This window comes from Herpailurus yagouaroundi, unplaced genomic scaffold (genome assembly GCF_014898765.1).
Source record: "Herpailurus yagouaroundi ecotype Mexico unplaced genomic scaffold, PumYag 67641, whole genome shotgun sequence".
In the NCBI taxonomy this organism is placed as follows: domain Eukaryota; kingdom Metazoa; phylum Chordata; class Mammalia; order Carnivora; family Felidae; genus Herpailurus; species Herpailurus yagouaroundi.
The window spans coordinates 3,957,695-3,976,223 of record NW_024420442.1 but is presented as its reverse complement, the minus strand read 5'-3'; the positions used below and the strand labels follow the sequence as shown (position 1 = coordinate 3,976,223).

At 43.4% G+C, this 18,529-nt stretch overlaps 1 protein-coding gene across 5 annotated transcripts in view; it reads left to right on the top strand.

The window, feature by feature from the left end:
• The first annotated feature begins 8,917 nt into the window (after positions 1–8,917).
• Positions 8,918–18,529, top strand: part of CUL4B (cullin 4B) — a 42,561-nt gene continuing 32,949 nt past the window's right edge. The window contains exons 1-3 of one of the 5 annotated variants that reach the window (XM_040467992.1): positions 8,918–9,147; positions 15,318–15,857; positions 18,224–18,339. In XM_040467992.1, the coding sequence (XP_040323926.1) occupies positions 9,084–9,147; positions 15,318–15,857; positions 18,224–18,339 (720 nt within the window). In that variant the 5' untranslated portion in view covers positions 8,918–9,083. Of the gene's footprint in view, positions 9,148–14,325; positions 14,563–15,317; positions 15,858–15,897; positions 16,160–18,223; positions 18,340–18,529 lie in introns of those variants that run through there. The other 4 variants (XM_040467993.1, XM_040467990.1, XM_040467991.1 and 1 more) reach the window with 4 other exon arrangements.

Sequence of the window (18,529 nt, the reverse complement as noted above, 5' to 3'; positions counted from 1 at the left end):
CCCTCCCCCGTTCATGCTCTGTCTCTCTCTGTCTCAAAAATAAATAAATGTAAAAAAAAAAAGTTAAAAAAAAGAATAACAGAAATAATTTATAAAAAAAAGAATTTTAAAAAGAGATTTTCAGGTGACTATGGGGTCAAATTGACCCCCGGGAAGTTACACACCCTCTGTGAATTAGAATGGCCCATGTTTGGTATAGGCTGGCCCCCAGAGGGCACCCTAGATGTCCCCAAAGTCTGAGCTATTTATAAAGTAGTTAGTGGAGACCCTGGCCTCCCAGGTCAATTCCCATACGTTGATCAATGGCTGGAAATACCCCAAATCAAGTCTCCTTGGGTCCAGTTCTGTGTTAATAATAAGGGACAATGTAGGGTCTTAGTGGCACAGGCCAAGAAGACTTCACAGCAGAAAAAACTGTCCCCCGTTCTCCCAAGAAACTTCAGAAGTCCCTCCATTTCAGCCCCATATGCCCCAGCATCCCATCAATTGAGGGAGGGGAACCTCGCCTGCCTGATAGTCCACCTCGTCGGTCACGCCTCTGCCAGCAGCCAGCCCGCCCCAACTTGGGACACCTGAACTGGTAGGGAGATGTCTTGGGTCTGTGGCTCAAGGTCCAAGGCCCCCAATGGCAATGCAGATGCCATTATGGGAGACTAGGGGTCCCCAGAGAATAGGCCTCGATGGGACCCTACAAGAGGGGGATTGGTTTTCTACTACCAACCATTCCCCACTACTGACCTCCTCAACTGGAAACACCACATGCCACCCTACTCTGAGAAGCCACAGGCGATGATAGATCTCCTAGAATCCATAATCCAGACTCACTGCCCTGCCTGGGTCGGCTGTAAGCAGCTTCTGCTTACCCTTTTCAACATAAGAGACTGACGAATTGTCACTGAAGCCAGAAAATGGCTCCAGACTCAGGCACCAGATGGGAATTAGAAGTTGAGGCTTGAGTATGGGAAGGTATGCCCGAAGAGGAGCCCTGCTGGGACCCTAACACAGAGGTGGGAAGGGCCAGATTAGGAAGATACTGACCCGCCTTCCTCCAGGAGTAGAAGCAGGGGCCAAAAAGCCCACCAAAATGGCAAAGGTATCTGAGGTCCTACAAAAGCCTTCAGAAGAGAGTCCAGCTGATTTCTATGAAAGATTATGTGAAGCCTTCAGAATTTACACTCCATTCGACCTAGAAGCATCAGCGCATGGTCAATGCTGCCTTTGTGGGACAGGCCCAAAGTGACATTAGACAGAAGCGCAAAAAAATTGGAAGGATTCCCTGGAAAAAATCCCACCGAATTATTGGAAATTGCCAACAAGATTTCTGTAAACTAGGATCAAGGTGCCAGAAAGGAGGCAGACTGAAGAATGAAACAAAAGGCAGCTCTTCTGGCTGTGGCCTTGAGGCAACCACCCCCTCCAGAAGGGCCCCCACAGAAACCATGAGGGATGCAAGAACAAAAAAGTAGGGCCCCACGGGGACGGGATCAAGGAATGTGGACACTGGAAAAATGGATGCCCAACCGCCAAAAAGGGAAACCAAAAACCTCTTCACTCAGATGCTACCAACCAGAACCACCTAAGGCTGACCTGATTGGACTGACAGGAGTGGACTCTTACTAGGAAAGACTGAACTCTAGCTAACTAGGCCCCCATGAGCCCATGGTCAAAATGAAGGTGGGGGGCCAAATAATAGACTTCGTGGTCGACACTGGGGCTGAATACTCTGTGGTGGCACAAGGTGGCACCTCTGTCAGGTTGAGAAGTCACCATTGTAGGAGCCACAGATTTGCCAACAGGAAGTTAAATATTTGGGCTTCACAATTACCCAAGGCAAAGAGAAGTTGGGAGCCGAAAGGTAACAGGCAATCTGTGCCATTCGGGTTCCCGCTACCCATTGGCAGATCCGAGAGTTTCTGGGAGCAGCAGGATTTTGTTGAATATGGATCCCAGGTTTCTCAGAGTTGGCCAGACCTCTATATGAGGCGCTAAAGAGGGAAGAGAGAGCACCCCTTTTCTGCAGCCCTAATAAGAAAAGGCTTTCATAAAGACCATAAAAACAAAACTCATGGAGGCACCAGCCTTGGGACTCCCAGATCACGAGATTTCAACCTGTTGGTACATGAGAATAATGGGGTGGCCCTGGAGGTTCTCACTGGGGAATTTGGACCTTGGCAAAGACCAGTGGCATACCTTTCAAAGCAGATTGACTCAGTTGCGGCAGGGTGGCCTCCCTGTCTGAGGGCCCTGGTAGCCACCACACTTTTAATCAAGGAAGCAGACAAACTCATGTTGGGGCAAACCTAAATGTTAAGGTTCCCCATTCTGTTATTACCTTGATGGATGCCAGAGGGCGACACTGGCTAATGCATGCTCAGATGACACAATATCAGGGACTGCTATGTGAGAACCCATGAATAAGATTGGGAGCCATAACATTTATCCAAGGGATATAGGTGTGCTGTTTCAAAGGGACACATGCACCCCCATGTTTATAGCAGCACTATCAACAATAGCCAAAGTATGGAAAGAGCCCAAATGTCCATCGATGGATGAATGGATAAAGATGTGGTATATATATACAATGGAGTATTACTTGGCCATCAAAAAAGAATGAAATCTTGCCATTTGCAACTATGTGGATGGAACTGGAGGGTATAATGCTAAGTGAAATTAGAGAAAGACAAAAATCATATGACTTCACACATATGAGGACTTTAAGAGACTAAACAGATGAATATAAGGGTAGGGAAACAAAAATAATATAAAAACAGGGAGGGGGACAAAACATAAGAGACTCAGAAATATGGAGAACAAAATGAGGGTGACTGGAGGGATTGAGGGAAGGGGATGGGCTAAATGGGTAAAGGGGCACTAAGGAATCTACTCCTGATATCATTGTTGCACTATATGCTAACTAATTTGGATGTAAATCTAAAAAAAAAAAAAAAAAAGATTGGGAGCCATAACAACTATAAACCGTGCCACTTCCTTGCTCACAGCAGCAGGGACCCCAGAGCATGATCTTCTAGAGGTACTTGATGAAGTCTATTCTAGCTGACCCGACCTATTAGGCTCTTACAAACCCTGACCTCATCCTGTACACCGACGGCAGCAGCTTCATGAACAAAGACAAAAGATATGCTGGTTATGCAGTAGTCTCTGATTTTGAGGTCATAGAAGCAAAGGCCCTTCCACAAGGATGGTCAGCCCAAAGAGCAGAACTGTAGGCCCTAATAAGAGCACTAGAACTCTGCAAAGACAAACAGGCCAACGTATACGCGGACTTGAGCCATGCCTTTGCCACTCTACATGTACGTGGGGCTCTGTACAAGGAGAGAAGACTTTTGAGTGCAGGAGGAAGAGAAATAAAAAATCGGGAAGAAATCGTAAAACTATTAAGGGCAGTCTGGAAACCAAGTCATCCACTGCAAGGGACACCAAAGAGGAAAGGACTCAGTGTCGGAACGTAACAGACGAGCTGATGCTGCAGCTAACCAAGCAGCAGGAAAACAACACCCTCAAAAATCATGCTGGCCCCGGAACTGCCCGCTTCCCCAAGGCACACAATCCAAGAAACAAAATGGGCACAGCAGGAAAAAGGAGGCCAGACAAAAGAAGGGTGGTGGGTACTTCCAGACCAAAGAGTCTATATCACCAGAGCAGCGAGCCTACTAGGTGGTTCTCCAGCAGCCTGAGCTTGCCCACCTAGGAAAAACCGCCCTTGAAACCTTACTGAGCCGTTACTATGTAATTGCTCGACTCCCATCACTCTGTGCCTCAGTCTCTCAACACTGCCTCCTCTGTGCTCAGAATAATGCCAAACAAGGCCCCAGTGGGCCCATGGGAATCCAACGCTGTGGTCAGGCACCCTTCGAAGATTTAGAGGTAGACTTTACCAAAATAAGACCCAGCGGATGATACAAATATCTTTTGGTATTTATCTGCACGTTTTCGGGCTGGGTTGAAGCCTATCCCACACACACCAAAAAGGCAAGAGAAGTAACCAAGGCCTTGCCAAGGGGTATCATTCTCAGTTAACCAGAGGCTCAGACAATGGCCCAGCTTTCATGGCTGAGGTGGCACAACAAATAGCCAAAACCCTAGGTATCCAATGGAACTTACAGCCTACCAGCCCCAGAGTTCAGGGAAAGTGGAACGAATGAACCGGACCCTTAAATCAGCCATGGCAAAACTATGTCAGGAAACTAACTCGCCCTGGCCAGATACACTACCCCTAGCTCTTCTGTGAATACACTGCACACCCTGGGGAAAAAACAGGATTCTCCCCATTCGAGATCCTACATGGAAGACCCCCTCCACTAGTCAAATTCAAGGGGGACCTGAAATCTAGGGAATTGAGAAATACAAAAACGACTAAATGGACTAGGGAAAACTGTATTTGAGATACATAGATGGGTGACAGACAGGATGTCTATTTCCCTAGGAATAACTGTGCACCCCCACAAACCTGGGGATCAGGTTTGGATAAAAGATTGGAAAAAGGAACTGCTTAAACCTACCTGGAAGGGACCTTCTTGTGCTAACCACACCCACAGCTCTCAAGGTGCAGGACTAACCTGGATCCACCATTCTGGAGTAAAGGCAGCCCACCTGTCACCTGACAACCACTTGGAATGAAAAGTAACTGCTAACAGAATGATCCTCTACAGACCACCCTTAAGGAGACAACAGACTATACGTGGCTGGCAGCCAACACCTGAGAACTCTCTCTGTAACCAGAAGCTTGAAGAAATCACCAAGCAACTTAAATGAACTATACCAAATCGTTCTCTCTCAGATTTCATTGTCATCCCCACCTATTTCTCTTTCCATACTCGTTGCTATACTCTTTGCTGTAGGGCTGGACCTGCTAAGTGCCCAAAGGAGAGGACTGTGTCTCTTCCGAAATGAAGGTTGTTGCTTCTGTGTCATCCAATCAGGGAAAGTCTGAGGTACAGTCCAGCAGTTAAAGGAGTGAATCAACAAAGGAAGACAGGAACTAGCAGATTCATGGAACTCTTGGAGCACCATATGGATGCTCCAGTTGGACTATTCTAGCTGTCGCTACTCCCCTTTGTATGATGAAGAATCCTAGCTGCCTCACCCCTTCCTTTGACGTCCCTGTCCAACTGGAGGAAGCCAGAATGGTCTTCGCCCCTCCTTTCATTCCCTGGGCCCCACAAACTGATTTTCTCTAAGTGCTACCGCAGCTGGAGAATCAAGAGGGGGGAATGAGAAGAAAAGCTTGCTAGTAAAAACAAGATAAAAGGGTCCAGTCAGATGCCCGAGGCTGGATTCTCCCCTTGCATACTTTTGGCTTCTGTAATCTTGTTTGCCTCCTGTGTCCACCACCTGCCCAGTTAGCACCACTGATAAGGGCCCCTTCCCCTTTTTCTTTTGTCTCTCAACCCCCTACCATCCCAGCCATAAAGGAGGCTGATGCCAAGGTTTGGGGCTCAGGCTTTGGAGGTGACGCCACTGGGCCGGCACCGGTGCTCAGTAAACTGTCTTTTCTGATTCCTCAAGTGCCTGTGGCTTGTCTCTTCCTGGGCGCCAAGTATATGCTGTAACAGCCACAGCTCCAAGTAGGGGATACGAGTAAGGCCTGGTGCTAAGAAGCCTAGGAATTACTGTACCATAAATGAGACTGGGATGCTGCCTTAATTCCCCTCCATAGCACTCCAGGGGGATCAGTTAGGACAAACTAAACTATTCACTGACAACTAGTTTACTTGCTGATCCTGAATATGTCTTAGTCTTTCTCACCTTTAGGATTTAAACATGCACCCTAGTTTCCTTCTTTGTGCCCCTTGCCTCCTCCCATTCTCCTTGCCGGGTTAATTCCCACTTACCCTCATGGATTTAAATTGAATTATTTTCGGGGCACCTGGGTGGCTCAGTTGGTTGAGCTTCCGACTTTGGCTCAGGCCATGATCTTGCAATTCATGAGTTCCAGTTCTGCGTCAGGCTCTGTGCTGACAGTTCAGAGCCTGGAGCCTACTTCAGATTCTGTGTCTCTCTCTCTGCCCTTCCCCTGCTCATGGTCTCACTCAGAAAATGAAATAAAATGTTAAAAATTTTTAATTAAATTACTTTCTTTGGAAGCTATTTGTAACTCCTCACGCCCACCTTTTCTCTACCCCACCCCACCCCACCTTTCTAGGCTGTGCAGGTGTCTCTCTTCTGTGCTCCTAAAGCAGCTTTTATCACTCTGTTCTCTAATTGTCTGCCTCACCCACTAGGCCAATTGAGAACTGTTTGAGGGCAAGGGTTGTCTTTGTATACTCCGTGACAGGTCCTTAGGCAAGGCTTGTTCAGTGTTTGTCTAGATTTGGCTAGGAGAAGGAACTGGTTTCTACCTCTAGTGAAGATCAGCCATTGGGCTGAGGGTCCAGCCAAAGAATGGACTGATTCTCTAGAACCAAATTGCTACTGTCTCCTTAAATGTGCATTGCTTGCTGCTGGATCCTGCCTAAACTGAATCCAAGCTTGGTCTCCTATTGGGCTCTGTGATTTGGCTCATCTCAATAAAGGAGTTATTTTTTATTCCTCACTTTTTTTTCTTCTGGTGAGTGGGACCCTGAACGTCTTTTCCTAACTTGTCTATTACTTGAGACAATTTTATGTCATGTCTCCTTACTAAACTAGAAATTACAGGAAGTACCTTATTTGGGTTTGGAGAAAAAGTGTGTTTGGTTTACGTCTGTGTGCTTCGTGTCCTTGGCAAGTCATTTAAACCTCCTTCTCTGAGTCTGTTTCTCATCTGTAAAATGGGGATGGCACCTGACCTATCTCACAGTGTGGTTATGCGGATAAAATAAGATTGTGTGTGAAAGTGCTTTGAAAAACTGTAAAATCAACCACAAATGGAATTTCGTATTAGTTCTGTATTCCCTTATGACATCTAGCACCATGCCTTGCCCAGAGTAGTTGCTCAATACATTTTTGTTGAATGACCAAATGAATTGGCAAGAAAAATAATGCTATTGGTGGGAATAAAGGACATTTAATGGAATCAGGAAAAACAGATCACTTGGCAATAGAAACATCCATATGGTGAATAATTCAGAGTTGGGCATTTATAGATAGTCCCAAATCTACATTCTCAATGTCTGGTCTTTGTTTTGTTTATAAAAAATATTTAAATTTCTTTGAATAAGCTTTTGGCAGCTGAGATAAACTTGACTAGATCTTAAATATGCAGTCATCACAAAGCAGGATTGGCCCCAGGCAATACTGTGAGGTCAGCAAAATGTACTCTCAGAAATCTTTCCTCCCCTGCTGGTAACTTTACCCCCCCCCCCCCCCCCTCCCCCATTGCAATGCCTCGTCCTTGTTCTGTTTACCTCCAGGCATTTAGGACTTTTGTATTATCCTTTGTTCCCCAGAACCATTCACCTTAAAGGGTCAGGAACTGAGTCTCCCTGGCTAATTTGCATTTGAAAAAAGGATTCTTAGAGAAGGAGACTATTTTTATCAAAAGGAATGAATAAATAATTGTGAAATTTCAGGCATTAAAGAGTACAAAGGCTTATCAGCTTCATTCAAATCATGATGGTACTTAGTTCATCTACAGCTGTGGTCTCAATCTTGGAGGTATGTAGATTCACCCTGAGAACTTCTTAGAAATAATGATAGTTGAGGCCCTACTCACAGAGATTCTAATTCAGTTGGACTGGTTTCAAACCTGGGCAAAGGTGTGTTGTTGTTTTTTTTTAAGTCCCCAGGCAATTCTGTTGTTTACTTGGAGTTGGGAACCACTGGTTTAAACCTAAATTGGCCTTGCTCTGGAGAAAAAGAAAAGCCAAATGCTATTGGAATATCAAACCTTGAAGCGGGACGGGGTTGGGGGGGGGGGGGGGGGACTATGATAGTCATTGATAAAGTGAAGGGAAAGTTAAAAATAGGCCCAGCAACTCCACAATAAGCAAGTGCATGGCAGCACCAAAGAAAAAAGTCATCTGTGGTTGATCCAGTCCCCTACCCCAAACTCACAGGGAAAATGGCCTGGCCCTAACTTTCAGTCCAGAAATCTGCTTCCAGATGGTTCACGGTAGGACTATAGGTAAAATCTCTGTGTTAAGGGGCTAAGTCCTCAAATGTTTGATGTACCCAAGTCAGTAAGTCTTAAGTTGATGAGATAATTTTACGTAGAAGATAAATGATTTTGTTAAAAATATGAGATCTGTGTTATATTTATTTACATTGCACTGAGCACCACAGGTTTAGCATTTTTTATCAAGTTTCTTGCTTTATAAAGCAACTCTAGGAGGGGTGCCTGAGTGGCTCAGTCGATTAAGCGTCTGACTTTATTTTTAATTTTTTTTTAACGTTTATTTATTTTTGAGACAGAGAGACAGAGCATGAATGGGGGAGGGTCAGAGAGAGGGAGACACAGAATCTGAAACAGGCTCCAGGCTCTGAGCGGCCAGCACAGAGCCCGACGCGGGGCTCGAACTCACGGACCACGAGATCATGACCTGAGCCGAAGTCGGCCGCTTACCGACTGAGCCACCCAGGCGCCCCAAGCGTCTTGACTTTGGCTCAGGTCCTGATCCCATGGTTCGTGGGTTTGAGCCCCACGTCAGGCTCTGCTGCCAGCTCAGAGCCTAGAGCCTGCTTCTGATTCTTTGTCTCCCTCTCTCTCTGCTCCTCCCCTGCTCACGCTCTCTCTCTCTCAAAAATAAACATTAAAAAAAAAGCAACTCTAGGATGGGCAAAGAGTGTAGTTGGATCATCTTTGCTTAAGCTTTGACCTCCCCAGTCGTCTCCTAGCAGCCCCTTGCTGTTGAGAGCATCACAGAGCCCTTATTATGACATTATGTTGACTACCTCACCACTGCCTGGTTTAACTTTTCTGTACTTCCCTGCTTCAAAGATGGTCCTTCAGAAAGGTCGATAGGCAGCATGGACTACGTTTTACCCACCAGTTGTCTTTTTTAGACACATTCTTAAACAATGCTTGCTGCAGAAATATCTTTAGTATTCTCCTGAGCAATCACTATCTCCTATTTAAGGGAGATTCCACCTGTGGACAACAAGGCTTCCAGGGGTGTCTATCACTGACAAATCGCTGCTCTGAGATGTCTGGAGAAGACACAAAACAAAGTAACCTGGGGAATTCCCGTGATCAAAAAAGGGAATCAGGTTATACTCTTTTTTTTTATTTATATATGAAATTTATTGTCAAATTGGTTTCCATACAACACCCATTGCTCATCCCAAAAGGTGCCCTCAATACCCATCACCCACCCTCTCCTCCCTCCCACCCCCCATCAACCCTTAGTTTGTTCTCAGTTCTCAACATTCTCTTACGCTTTGGCTCTCTCCCACTCTAACCTCTTTTTTTTTTTTCCTTCCCCTCCCCCATGGGTTCCTGTTAAGTTTCTCAGGATCCACATAAGAGTGAAACCATATGGTATCTGTCTTTCTCTGTATGGCTTATTTCACTTAGCATCACACTCTCCAGTTCCATCCACGTTGCTACAAAAGGCCATATTTCATTCTTTCTCATTGCCATGTAGTATTCCATTGTGTATATAAACCACAATTTCTTTATCCATTCATCAGTTGATGGACATTTAGGCTCTTTCCATAATTTGGCTATTGTTGAGAGTGCTGCTATGAACATTGGGGTACAAGTGCCCCTATGCATCAGTACTCCTGTGTCCCTTGGATAAATTCCTAGCAGTGCTATTGCTGGGTCATAGGGTAGGTCTATTTTTAATTTTCTGAGGAACCTCCACACTGCTTTCCAGAGCGGCTGCACCAATTTGCATTCCCACCAACAGTGCAAGAGGGTTCCCGTTTCTCCACATCCTCTCCAGCATCTATAGTCTCCTGATTTGTTCATTTTGGCCACTCTGACTGGCGTGAGGTGATACCTGAGTGTGGTTTTGATTTGTATTTCCCTGATAAGGAGCGACGCTGAACATCTTTTCATGTGCCTGTTGGCCATCCGGATGTCTTCTTTAGAGAAGTGTCTATTCATGTTTTCTGCCCATTTCTTCACTGGGTTATTTGCTTTTCGGGTGTGGAGTTTGGTGAGCTCTTTATAGATTTTGGATACTAGCCCTTTGTCCGATATGTCATTTGCAAATATCTTTTCCCATTCCGTTGGTTGCCTTTTAGTTTTGTTGGTTGTTTCCTTTGCTGTGCAGAAGCTTTTTATCTTCATAAGGTCCCAGTAATTCACTTTTGCTTTTAATTCCCTTGCCTTTGGGGATGTGTCGAGTAAGAGATTGCTACGGCTGAGGTCAGAGAGGTCTTTTCCTGCTTTCTCCTCTAAGGTTTTGATGGTTTCCTGTCTCACATTCAGGTCCTTGATCCATTTTGAGTTTATTTTTGTGAATGGTGTGAGAAAGTGGTCTAGTTTCAACCTTCTGCATGTTGCTGTCCAGTTCTCCCAGCACCATTTGTTAAAGAGACTGTCTTTTTTCCATTGGATGTTCTTTCCTGCTTTGTCAAAGATGAGTTGGCCATACGTTTGTGGGTCTAGTTCTGGGGTTTCTCTTCTATTCCATTGGTCTATGTGTCTGTTTTTGTGCCAAGGTTATACTCTTTTTTAAAGTTTTTTAGAATTTTAGTTATTTTGAGTCACAGAGACAGCATGAGCAGGAGAGGGGCAGAGAGAGGGAGAGAGAGAGAGAAAGAATCCCAAGCAGACTCTGCACTATCATTGCAGAGCCTGATGTGGGGCTAGAACTCACGAACTGTGAGATCGTGACCAGAGCCAAAACCAAGAGTTGGACGATTAACTGACGACTGAGCCACCACAGCACCCCTCTCTTTTAGAGACATGCCTGCCAAAATAGGGGAATGGACATTAGAAAAACTTGTCCTCTGTTTTTGTATATCTTTCTTTATACATGTTTACCTTTTAAGAAGCTACAGGTTTATTTATTTGCTTGATTAAAAGAATACCAGTAGTAACTATACTTCATCTGGCAGCACTGTAAAGTTTAATTAATGTTTCTAAGGTATGAGTTGAACTCACAAGATGAAAGATTCTATATATGGAATATGTGTTAAGTGCCCAACCTGGTTTAGTCTGATAATGGCCATAATTGTATGGTGTTCTACATTGCAGTCTTGATTATTGTGGTTTCAGTGAGTTCAACCTTGAGAAATGTATTTTAATGTTGAGAATGTGTTTAACAACGGTTGGCAAATGTTTGGGTGTACTTGATTCTTGATGTAAAAGATGTTTTACAAAGAAATATGGAAGGTTTTTCTTTTTAAATTGGTTCAAGGGTCCAAGAAGACACAAAATTCTGGTCCTCACACATCATATAGTAATATATAAGTTGGTTTGTGCCACAAAATCTAAATGCTAAATAAAAAAAATCATTATTAAAATTACATCTCCATATTAAGATATGCTAAATATGTGAGGACTGAGCTGGCACAAAATAAGGTTGTTAAGATATCAAAAGGAAGATTCGTGTTAATCACCAAGATAAAAAAGAAAAATATTTTTCCACAAAACTCATTTAAGGATATTTCATGGAAAACTTAAATAGTAGGTAGGACTGCTGGGTCATTCAAAGTGAGCTAGTGCTCAAGAGCCAAGGATCTGTGCTTTTAGAGCTAACATGTAACTTGGAAAACCGAAGGGCTTAGATAATCTTGTCAGATTGGGAGCTATTATTACCAGAGTGTAGTTGAATATTAACAAGACTCAGCTATGCTTTATGTTAGTATCAAAGTTTATCTTTGTATGGCAAAAGCAGTTTTCTACCTTTATGTCCATTCCCTTTCTATTGTACTAATATTTGTAATTTTAAAAATAGCCAGCACTTCCATATACCCTTTAAGAAATATAATTACATGAATTAAAACAAGGCCCATTTTTTTGGTCTTGAAAAGTACTTGGTTAAAATGCAAATCCTTCTAGAAAATGTATCAATTTGGGCCATTATCAGCTGGCCCATCCACACACCCTTCTAAGAAATTATAACTACACAAATTGGTACAACCTTGTTCATTAAATCCGGAAAATTAGCTAATCTTCCCTTGTAAAGATGTAAAGACACGACATTATTTTCTCATTCAATGACATTTTCAGTATTTACTTTGCATTTACAGTTGTTCAGCATCATGTGAAATATGAGACACACTAAAGGAAGGTTTAATGCTTTAGGATACCTTTCCTGGCTTTAAGAGTTGACAGTCATTTTAGGCAGTCAGAACAAAATGGTACATTCAAAACAGATAGGAATCCATTCCCCCTCTTTTTGGCCTCCATCTCTGTTCTCTATGGTCCTAGGGCCTAAGTTCCATTAGAGCCTTGCTCTCAGCCAATTGTCATCAAACAGCATAAAGCTGATAGTGGTTCCAGGTGGTACCTCTTCTAGGAGGATTTGCATTTTAACTACAGACTTATGAAGATCTAAATTTATTAAATAAATAAATAAATAAAGTGGGCTTGTATGACAGCTAGAAAATTGATTCATTCTTAGAGTTCTGATTTGTCTAAAACTATTCAATACAAACTGCTTTTACTCCACCCACAGTCCTGTTACTCCCCTGCTTTTAAAAGCCTAGCTTGCTCCCTCCTTTCCTTGCTGTCTAACCTAGCCCACAGAGTAGACCAGATTTTTGGCTTTGTGTGCCAGAGGAGGGAAGGAAACATTCTTCCTCTACCCTTCAAGGTCTTCCAGCTGGATTAAGAATTAAATTCACAGGAGACAGATTAATAGGAGGAAAAAAAACCCAAAGTTTTATTACGTGGGCACAGAGATCTCGAGAAATGACCAAGGCAGGCAGTTCTTAATACATTTTAGACAATGAGACAGTAAATTTGTGAGGAATTGAAGGGATAAAGAAAACAGGTGTTTGAGAGCTTTAATTAAATTACGGAATTCTAAGCGGAATTTAGGTTGAGGTAGATTAGAAAAACGTTGGTTTTTGCAGCTTTCTCAGCTTTACTGGTGATAAGGATGTCTTTTTCTTAGTACAGGGAGGGAGCATATTTGCCTTATGGGAGATTTGTTTCTTGCTTTCAGGGGGACAGAACAGGGTCTGCGTGTTCTTGTGCCAGTGGTTTCCCAAGTAGCTTCAATTCAAAATAATCAATATGCCATTGTGTTACATTTTGGGTGGACTGCTCTTGGCCTCTACCCAGGCACTCTTGAGCCTCATTTTCCTTACTTCTAACGACATCTTACTTGGTAGCTTCATTGCACTTTCCGTATTTCCATAAACAGGCCAGGCCCTTTCACAACTCCCTGCTTTGCCCATTTGCACTGCCCAGAATGCCTTTGACCTTCCCCCTCTCTCGTCTTTTTGGCAGTCCCCACTCTGACACCCAGCATAAGCAATTCCTATGTGAAACCGATTATTCCAAAATTCTTCCGAATTTCTTGATTCACATGTTTCCGGAGCACTTTGTACATATGTTATACAACTTGTTAGGGAAATTAGTTTTGTAACCCTTTTCCCCTACTGGCTTCTCAATGGTAGGGACCTGATAACATGTGTGGCATAAAGTCTTTCAGTTGGATGTTTCTGCAATTAGAATGATCAACAGGTTGGCAGATTTAGTTTTATTTGACATTGTGCCCCACCCCCCCCCCATGCCCTCAGGTTAAACAAAAACTCCCAGCAGGATATTTACAAGGTTAGTGCTGCTAATTTAACCACATTTAGAGGTTTGTTCTTAAGAGTAATCTATTTTGGAATTGGGGCTTGTGGAATATATTGGTAGAAAACATTGATTTTTGCCAATATCATTCTTCCAAAATGTGTTCTTTGGAACAGTTCTGAATTGAGATTTGGTAAAAGTCGCTTTGTTTGGTCTATAAATTATTGGATTAATGACTGAGGAGGTCGTTGTGTATTGTGTGTGTGGGGGGGAGGGTGTTAGTTACCTGCTTGTTTCTTGGACCTTAGAATGCACCCTAACTCTGGCCAGCCATCTTAGAAAATGCTCCTGGTAGGAAGGTAAAAAGATTTTACAGCTACGTTACTGAAAAAGGTATCAAAATTCAGGCCCTATTCAGTGTTGGGTCAGCAGTGTCCTTGACATAAGAGAAACAATTTATAGCTTAATCGAAGCAAAAACTCATTTTCTTTGTATCTAACATATTTTTCCTTTCCTATTTTAACGTCAGGACATTCCTTCTTAGCAGCAGGCATAATGCCATGATCATATTTTCCTTCATTTCGGGTTACTCCCCATGCCTTACAACCCCTCCTTATTCCTTTATCTCTTTCAAAGTTTCCATTCTCGGTTCCCTTACTTTTTACTCCCTCCCTTCCTGTCTTCCTCCTCCTCTTTTTTCCCAGCTAGCTCACCCCGCCCCTCACCGTCACCACCTTCCCTCCCCTTCAGGCTCCTTCCCGCTGCTTCTCCCGCCACCTTCCCCCCTACCCCGCCCGCCTCGCGTTCAGAAAGCTCCAATCAGGAGCTCGGGAGGTGTCTAGAAAGCCCGCCCCCTCCTCCCTTTCCACTTCTCTTACCCCCCTTTTCTCCCTCCCCCACCCCCCCCACTCAAGTCCTGCGGACCTGGGGGCTTTGGGATCTGGGCGCTATGAAAAGTGTCTGCCCAGTCACTTCCGGTAAGGGCGCTGCAGCGCGAAGCTTCCCGCGGGACCGTTAAGGAGGGGGTGGGAGTTACCGGCGGACCGGGGGAGGAGAGTGCTGCCAAGGAAGGGGAGCGGGAGAGGGAGGGGGAGGAACAGCGAGAGCTAGGGAAGGAGCACGAGCGTCTTGGGCGCCTTAGCTGCCGCTTTCCCGCCGCCTCCCCAGGAGCCAGCACCCCCGCCCCTCGGGCGCCTTGCAGTGCTTCTCTCCACCCCCCACTCCCGAGGACAGACACCGCCCCTCCCTCGCCGCCGCGTGACCGGAAGTGGCGCCATCTTTAGCCTCTTGTGCTATTGACAATAACAAGCCTTGGTTCTCTCCCCCTCCCCCCTCCCCCCAACCACGGCATCTCCCCTCCCAGAGAGAGGGAGAACAGGAGGAGGAGCTGCAGCCTCACAGACTCACTGAGTCGCTCCAGCAGAAAGGGGGGGAGAGAGACCGAAAAGCCGGGGAGGGGGACGGCACCGCCGTTTACCTGTCTGCCTCCTCATTCGCTCTCCCCCCTCGTTCTGCTCACTCCTGGTGTCAGCCTATCCGCCTTCCCAAACCCTCCCATTCCCCCTGTGTAGCCCCCCCTTCACTTTCCTTCTCGTCCTCTGTGTTTCTCCTCTCTTTCTTCCCTTCCCCCTCTAGCATTGCCACCTTCTCTCCTACACGCACGCAGGCATATAAACGTAGGTTTTTGATGCTCCTCTGCCTGTTGACCCCGCTATTTTCATGTTTCCAACAGGTTTTTCTTCCCCCAATCCCTCAGCTGCTGCTGCTGCTCAGGAGGTCAGATCTGCCACTGATGGTAATACCAGCACCACTCCGCCCACCTCTGCCAAGAAGAGAAAGTTAAACAGCAGCAGCAGTAGCGGCAGTAATAGTAGTAACGAGAGAGAAGACTTTGATTCCACCTCTTCCTCTTCCACTCCTCCTTTACAACCCAGGGATTCGGCATCCCCTTCAACCTCGTCCTTCTGCCTGGGGGTTTCAGTGGCTACTTCCAGCCACGTACCGATACAGAAGAAGCTGCGTTTTGAAGACACCCTGGAGTTTGTAGGGTTTGATGCGAAGATGGCTGAGGAATCCTCCTCTTCTTCCTCCTCATCTTCACCAACTGCTGCAACATCTCAGCAGCAGCAACTTAAAAATAAGAGTATATTAATCTCTTCTGTGGCTTCGGTGCATCATGCAAACGGCCTAGCCAAATCTTCTACCACCACTTCTAGCTTTGCTAACAGCAAGCCTGGCTCTGCTAAGAAGTTAGTGATCAAGAACTTTAAAGGTAACCAAGGCCAAAATCCATAATCACCTACTAAGGATTTGACACTTGAGCGGTCACGTGCTCTGTTTATGTTAATATATTAAACAGTATAGAGGTGGCCTAATGTTTTATGCATAATCAATGAGGTGGAGGGAGGTCCTTTTTTGGGTGGAGGGTTCATTTTCCGGGGGTGGTTAGTATCCTTGTGCTGAAGCATACACCGAGTGTTTCTGGGCAGTATTTTGAGGTCTGGCTCAGCTTCTTCTATCTACTGTTACTCATTACAATACTGAGAATCGGTATGATTGATCCGGATTTTACAGGTGAGAAATTTGTATTCTAAAGAGGTTTATTTTATTTCAGGTGCATAGTGAGCTTTCGTACTGGTGATTTTTATTTTTATGCTTCAGTAGGCCACATTTTCTAGTCCCTAGAAATGCAGGTAGCAATGGTGATCTTTTCATGCTCAGTGAAGATTTATAGTTAGATTTGTAATGTTGAACATTATATTCTTGAAACCCCTTGTGGAAGCAGTATTTGGAGAAAAATATTTATGATCTCTGCATTTCTTTCCAAAGGTAGGGTTTGGAAGTCAAAAACACTGTGTATACAGATAAGTAGTAACTCTGTACCACTAGTTTAAAGATGGGAACAATTACTACATCTTTTTTTTTCACTAAAATGGGTTTTAAAGTACTGACCTGCAGTTCAAATTTAGGAAAATTTGTTCATTTTACATTTGAGATATGTGATTGAGAGTATTATGAATGCACTGATGTATATAAAATCAACAGATTTTGAGCTGAATTACTTTTTTCTGTTAACTGTGTTTCTAGTTTTCTGACTTAGTTTTTCAACACCCTTAACTGGCAGGTAATAGCTGCTAAGAGGTTTATTAAATGGAGAAGTAAATGAATGAACTTAATATTTACCAGATAAATGAAGTAAATGAATGAACTTAATATTTACCAGATAAGTGCCTTGTGGGTAAATATTAGTATTCAGAAAATTAGCTTCTTGGTGCTTGTGTTTTCAACATTAGTGTGAAAATCAAGAATATGCTCTATTTTGTCTAAAGCAGAGGGTTATAGTGTTTATTTTTAACCTTCTCTTTTTTTTCTGTCATTCCTCCCCCATCCCCAGGTTCTCAAGAGTGTTGTAATCTTTCTGGTTTAATAGTATACTTTTCTGAAGTGAATGTGAATTGTAATTGACTAATGTGTTCACTGTTCCACTCCAAGTATATGGATGTAATAGCCAAGGATTTTTAAAGAGATGAGCTTTATCCCTAATTTCATTTCCATACTGGTTTCAGAAATTTTGTTTGGGTTTTTTCTCTCCCTCTTAAACTAAAAACACATTAAGACATTTGAATGTTTTAATTAAAAAAATATTCCTTGTTGGTCAATGAAGTTTAAATTAAGGCCCGGGTTAAGATATTCCTTTCCACTCTGAAAATGCTACATAGGTTCTGGAGTCATTTGGATGTTTTAATTTTTAAAAATTTTACTCTGCTCATAGATGGAATTTAAATTAAAACCTGAGTTAAGATGTTTCTTTTCATTTGTAGATGCTGCATAAATTTATGTGAGAGTCAAACAGACTTGGATTAGAATTCCAGTTTTGCCATTGATTAGCTATGATGACCTTGGGCAAGCCTTACTAAATCGAGTCTTCTGGCCTCAGTTTCCTCTGTTGCAAAATAGGGGTGATAATACCTTCCTTAGAGCGTTGTTAGGAAGATTAAGAGATTTATAAAGTACTTGTACATAGTAGACATTCAATATTTCAAATCTCAGGTACAAAATGCATGTCAACTGACTTGCTAGGTTTTACATGTCCTCGAATAAGATCAGGATTGTTATTTTTTTATCTGTGATTCTTGAATTTTTATTTTTTGAAGCAATACAGTCAATAGAAAAAAAAAACTTCACCTAAAGGTGAATTCTAATAGGTGAGTCAAAATGACGAACAATATTCTGGCATTTCAAATTTTATTCTTTATGCTAAGCTTAAATACAGTAGTTACTTTATTTTTTATTTTTTTATGTTTATTTATTTTTGAGAGACAGAGCGTGACTGGGGGAAGGGCAGAGAGAGAGGGAGACACAGAATCCGAAGCAGGATCCAGGCTCTGAGCTGTCAGCACAGAGCCCAACACGGGGCTCGAACTCATGAACTACAAGATATGACCTGAGCCGAAGTCGGATGTTTAACCTTCTGAGCCACCCAGGCGCCTCCAGTAGTTACTTTAATATTTAGATGTAATAATTATAAAAATCAAAATTTACTCTTAAAAAGCAGTAATACTATTATTGCACTTTTAATGGATCCTTTCGTTACCATATACTATATATTCTGACATCAACTTTCTACATATTATCTAGATAAGCCTAAATTACCAGAGAACTACACAGATGAAACATGGCAGAAACTGAAAGAAGCGGTGGAAGCTATCCAGAATAGTACTTCGATTAAGTACAATTTAGAAGAACTCTATCAGGTACGTGTTAATGTGGATAACCAGATTTGGCTAGCATATATTGAGGTGGGATGTATATGGATTTTACTTTGAAATGAGTCCTTCTGTAGACTTTTGGTTCTCTTCTAATTACAATTTCTTGATTAACTTATGCATTCTTTTATAATCAAACCACATGCTCTGACATACTCTGACATTCTGACATAAACTA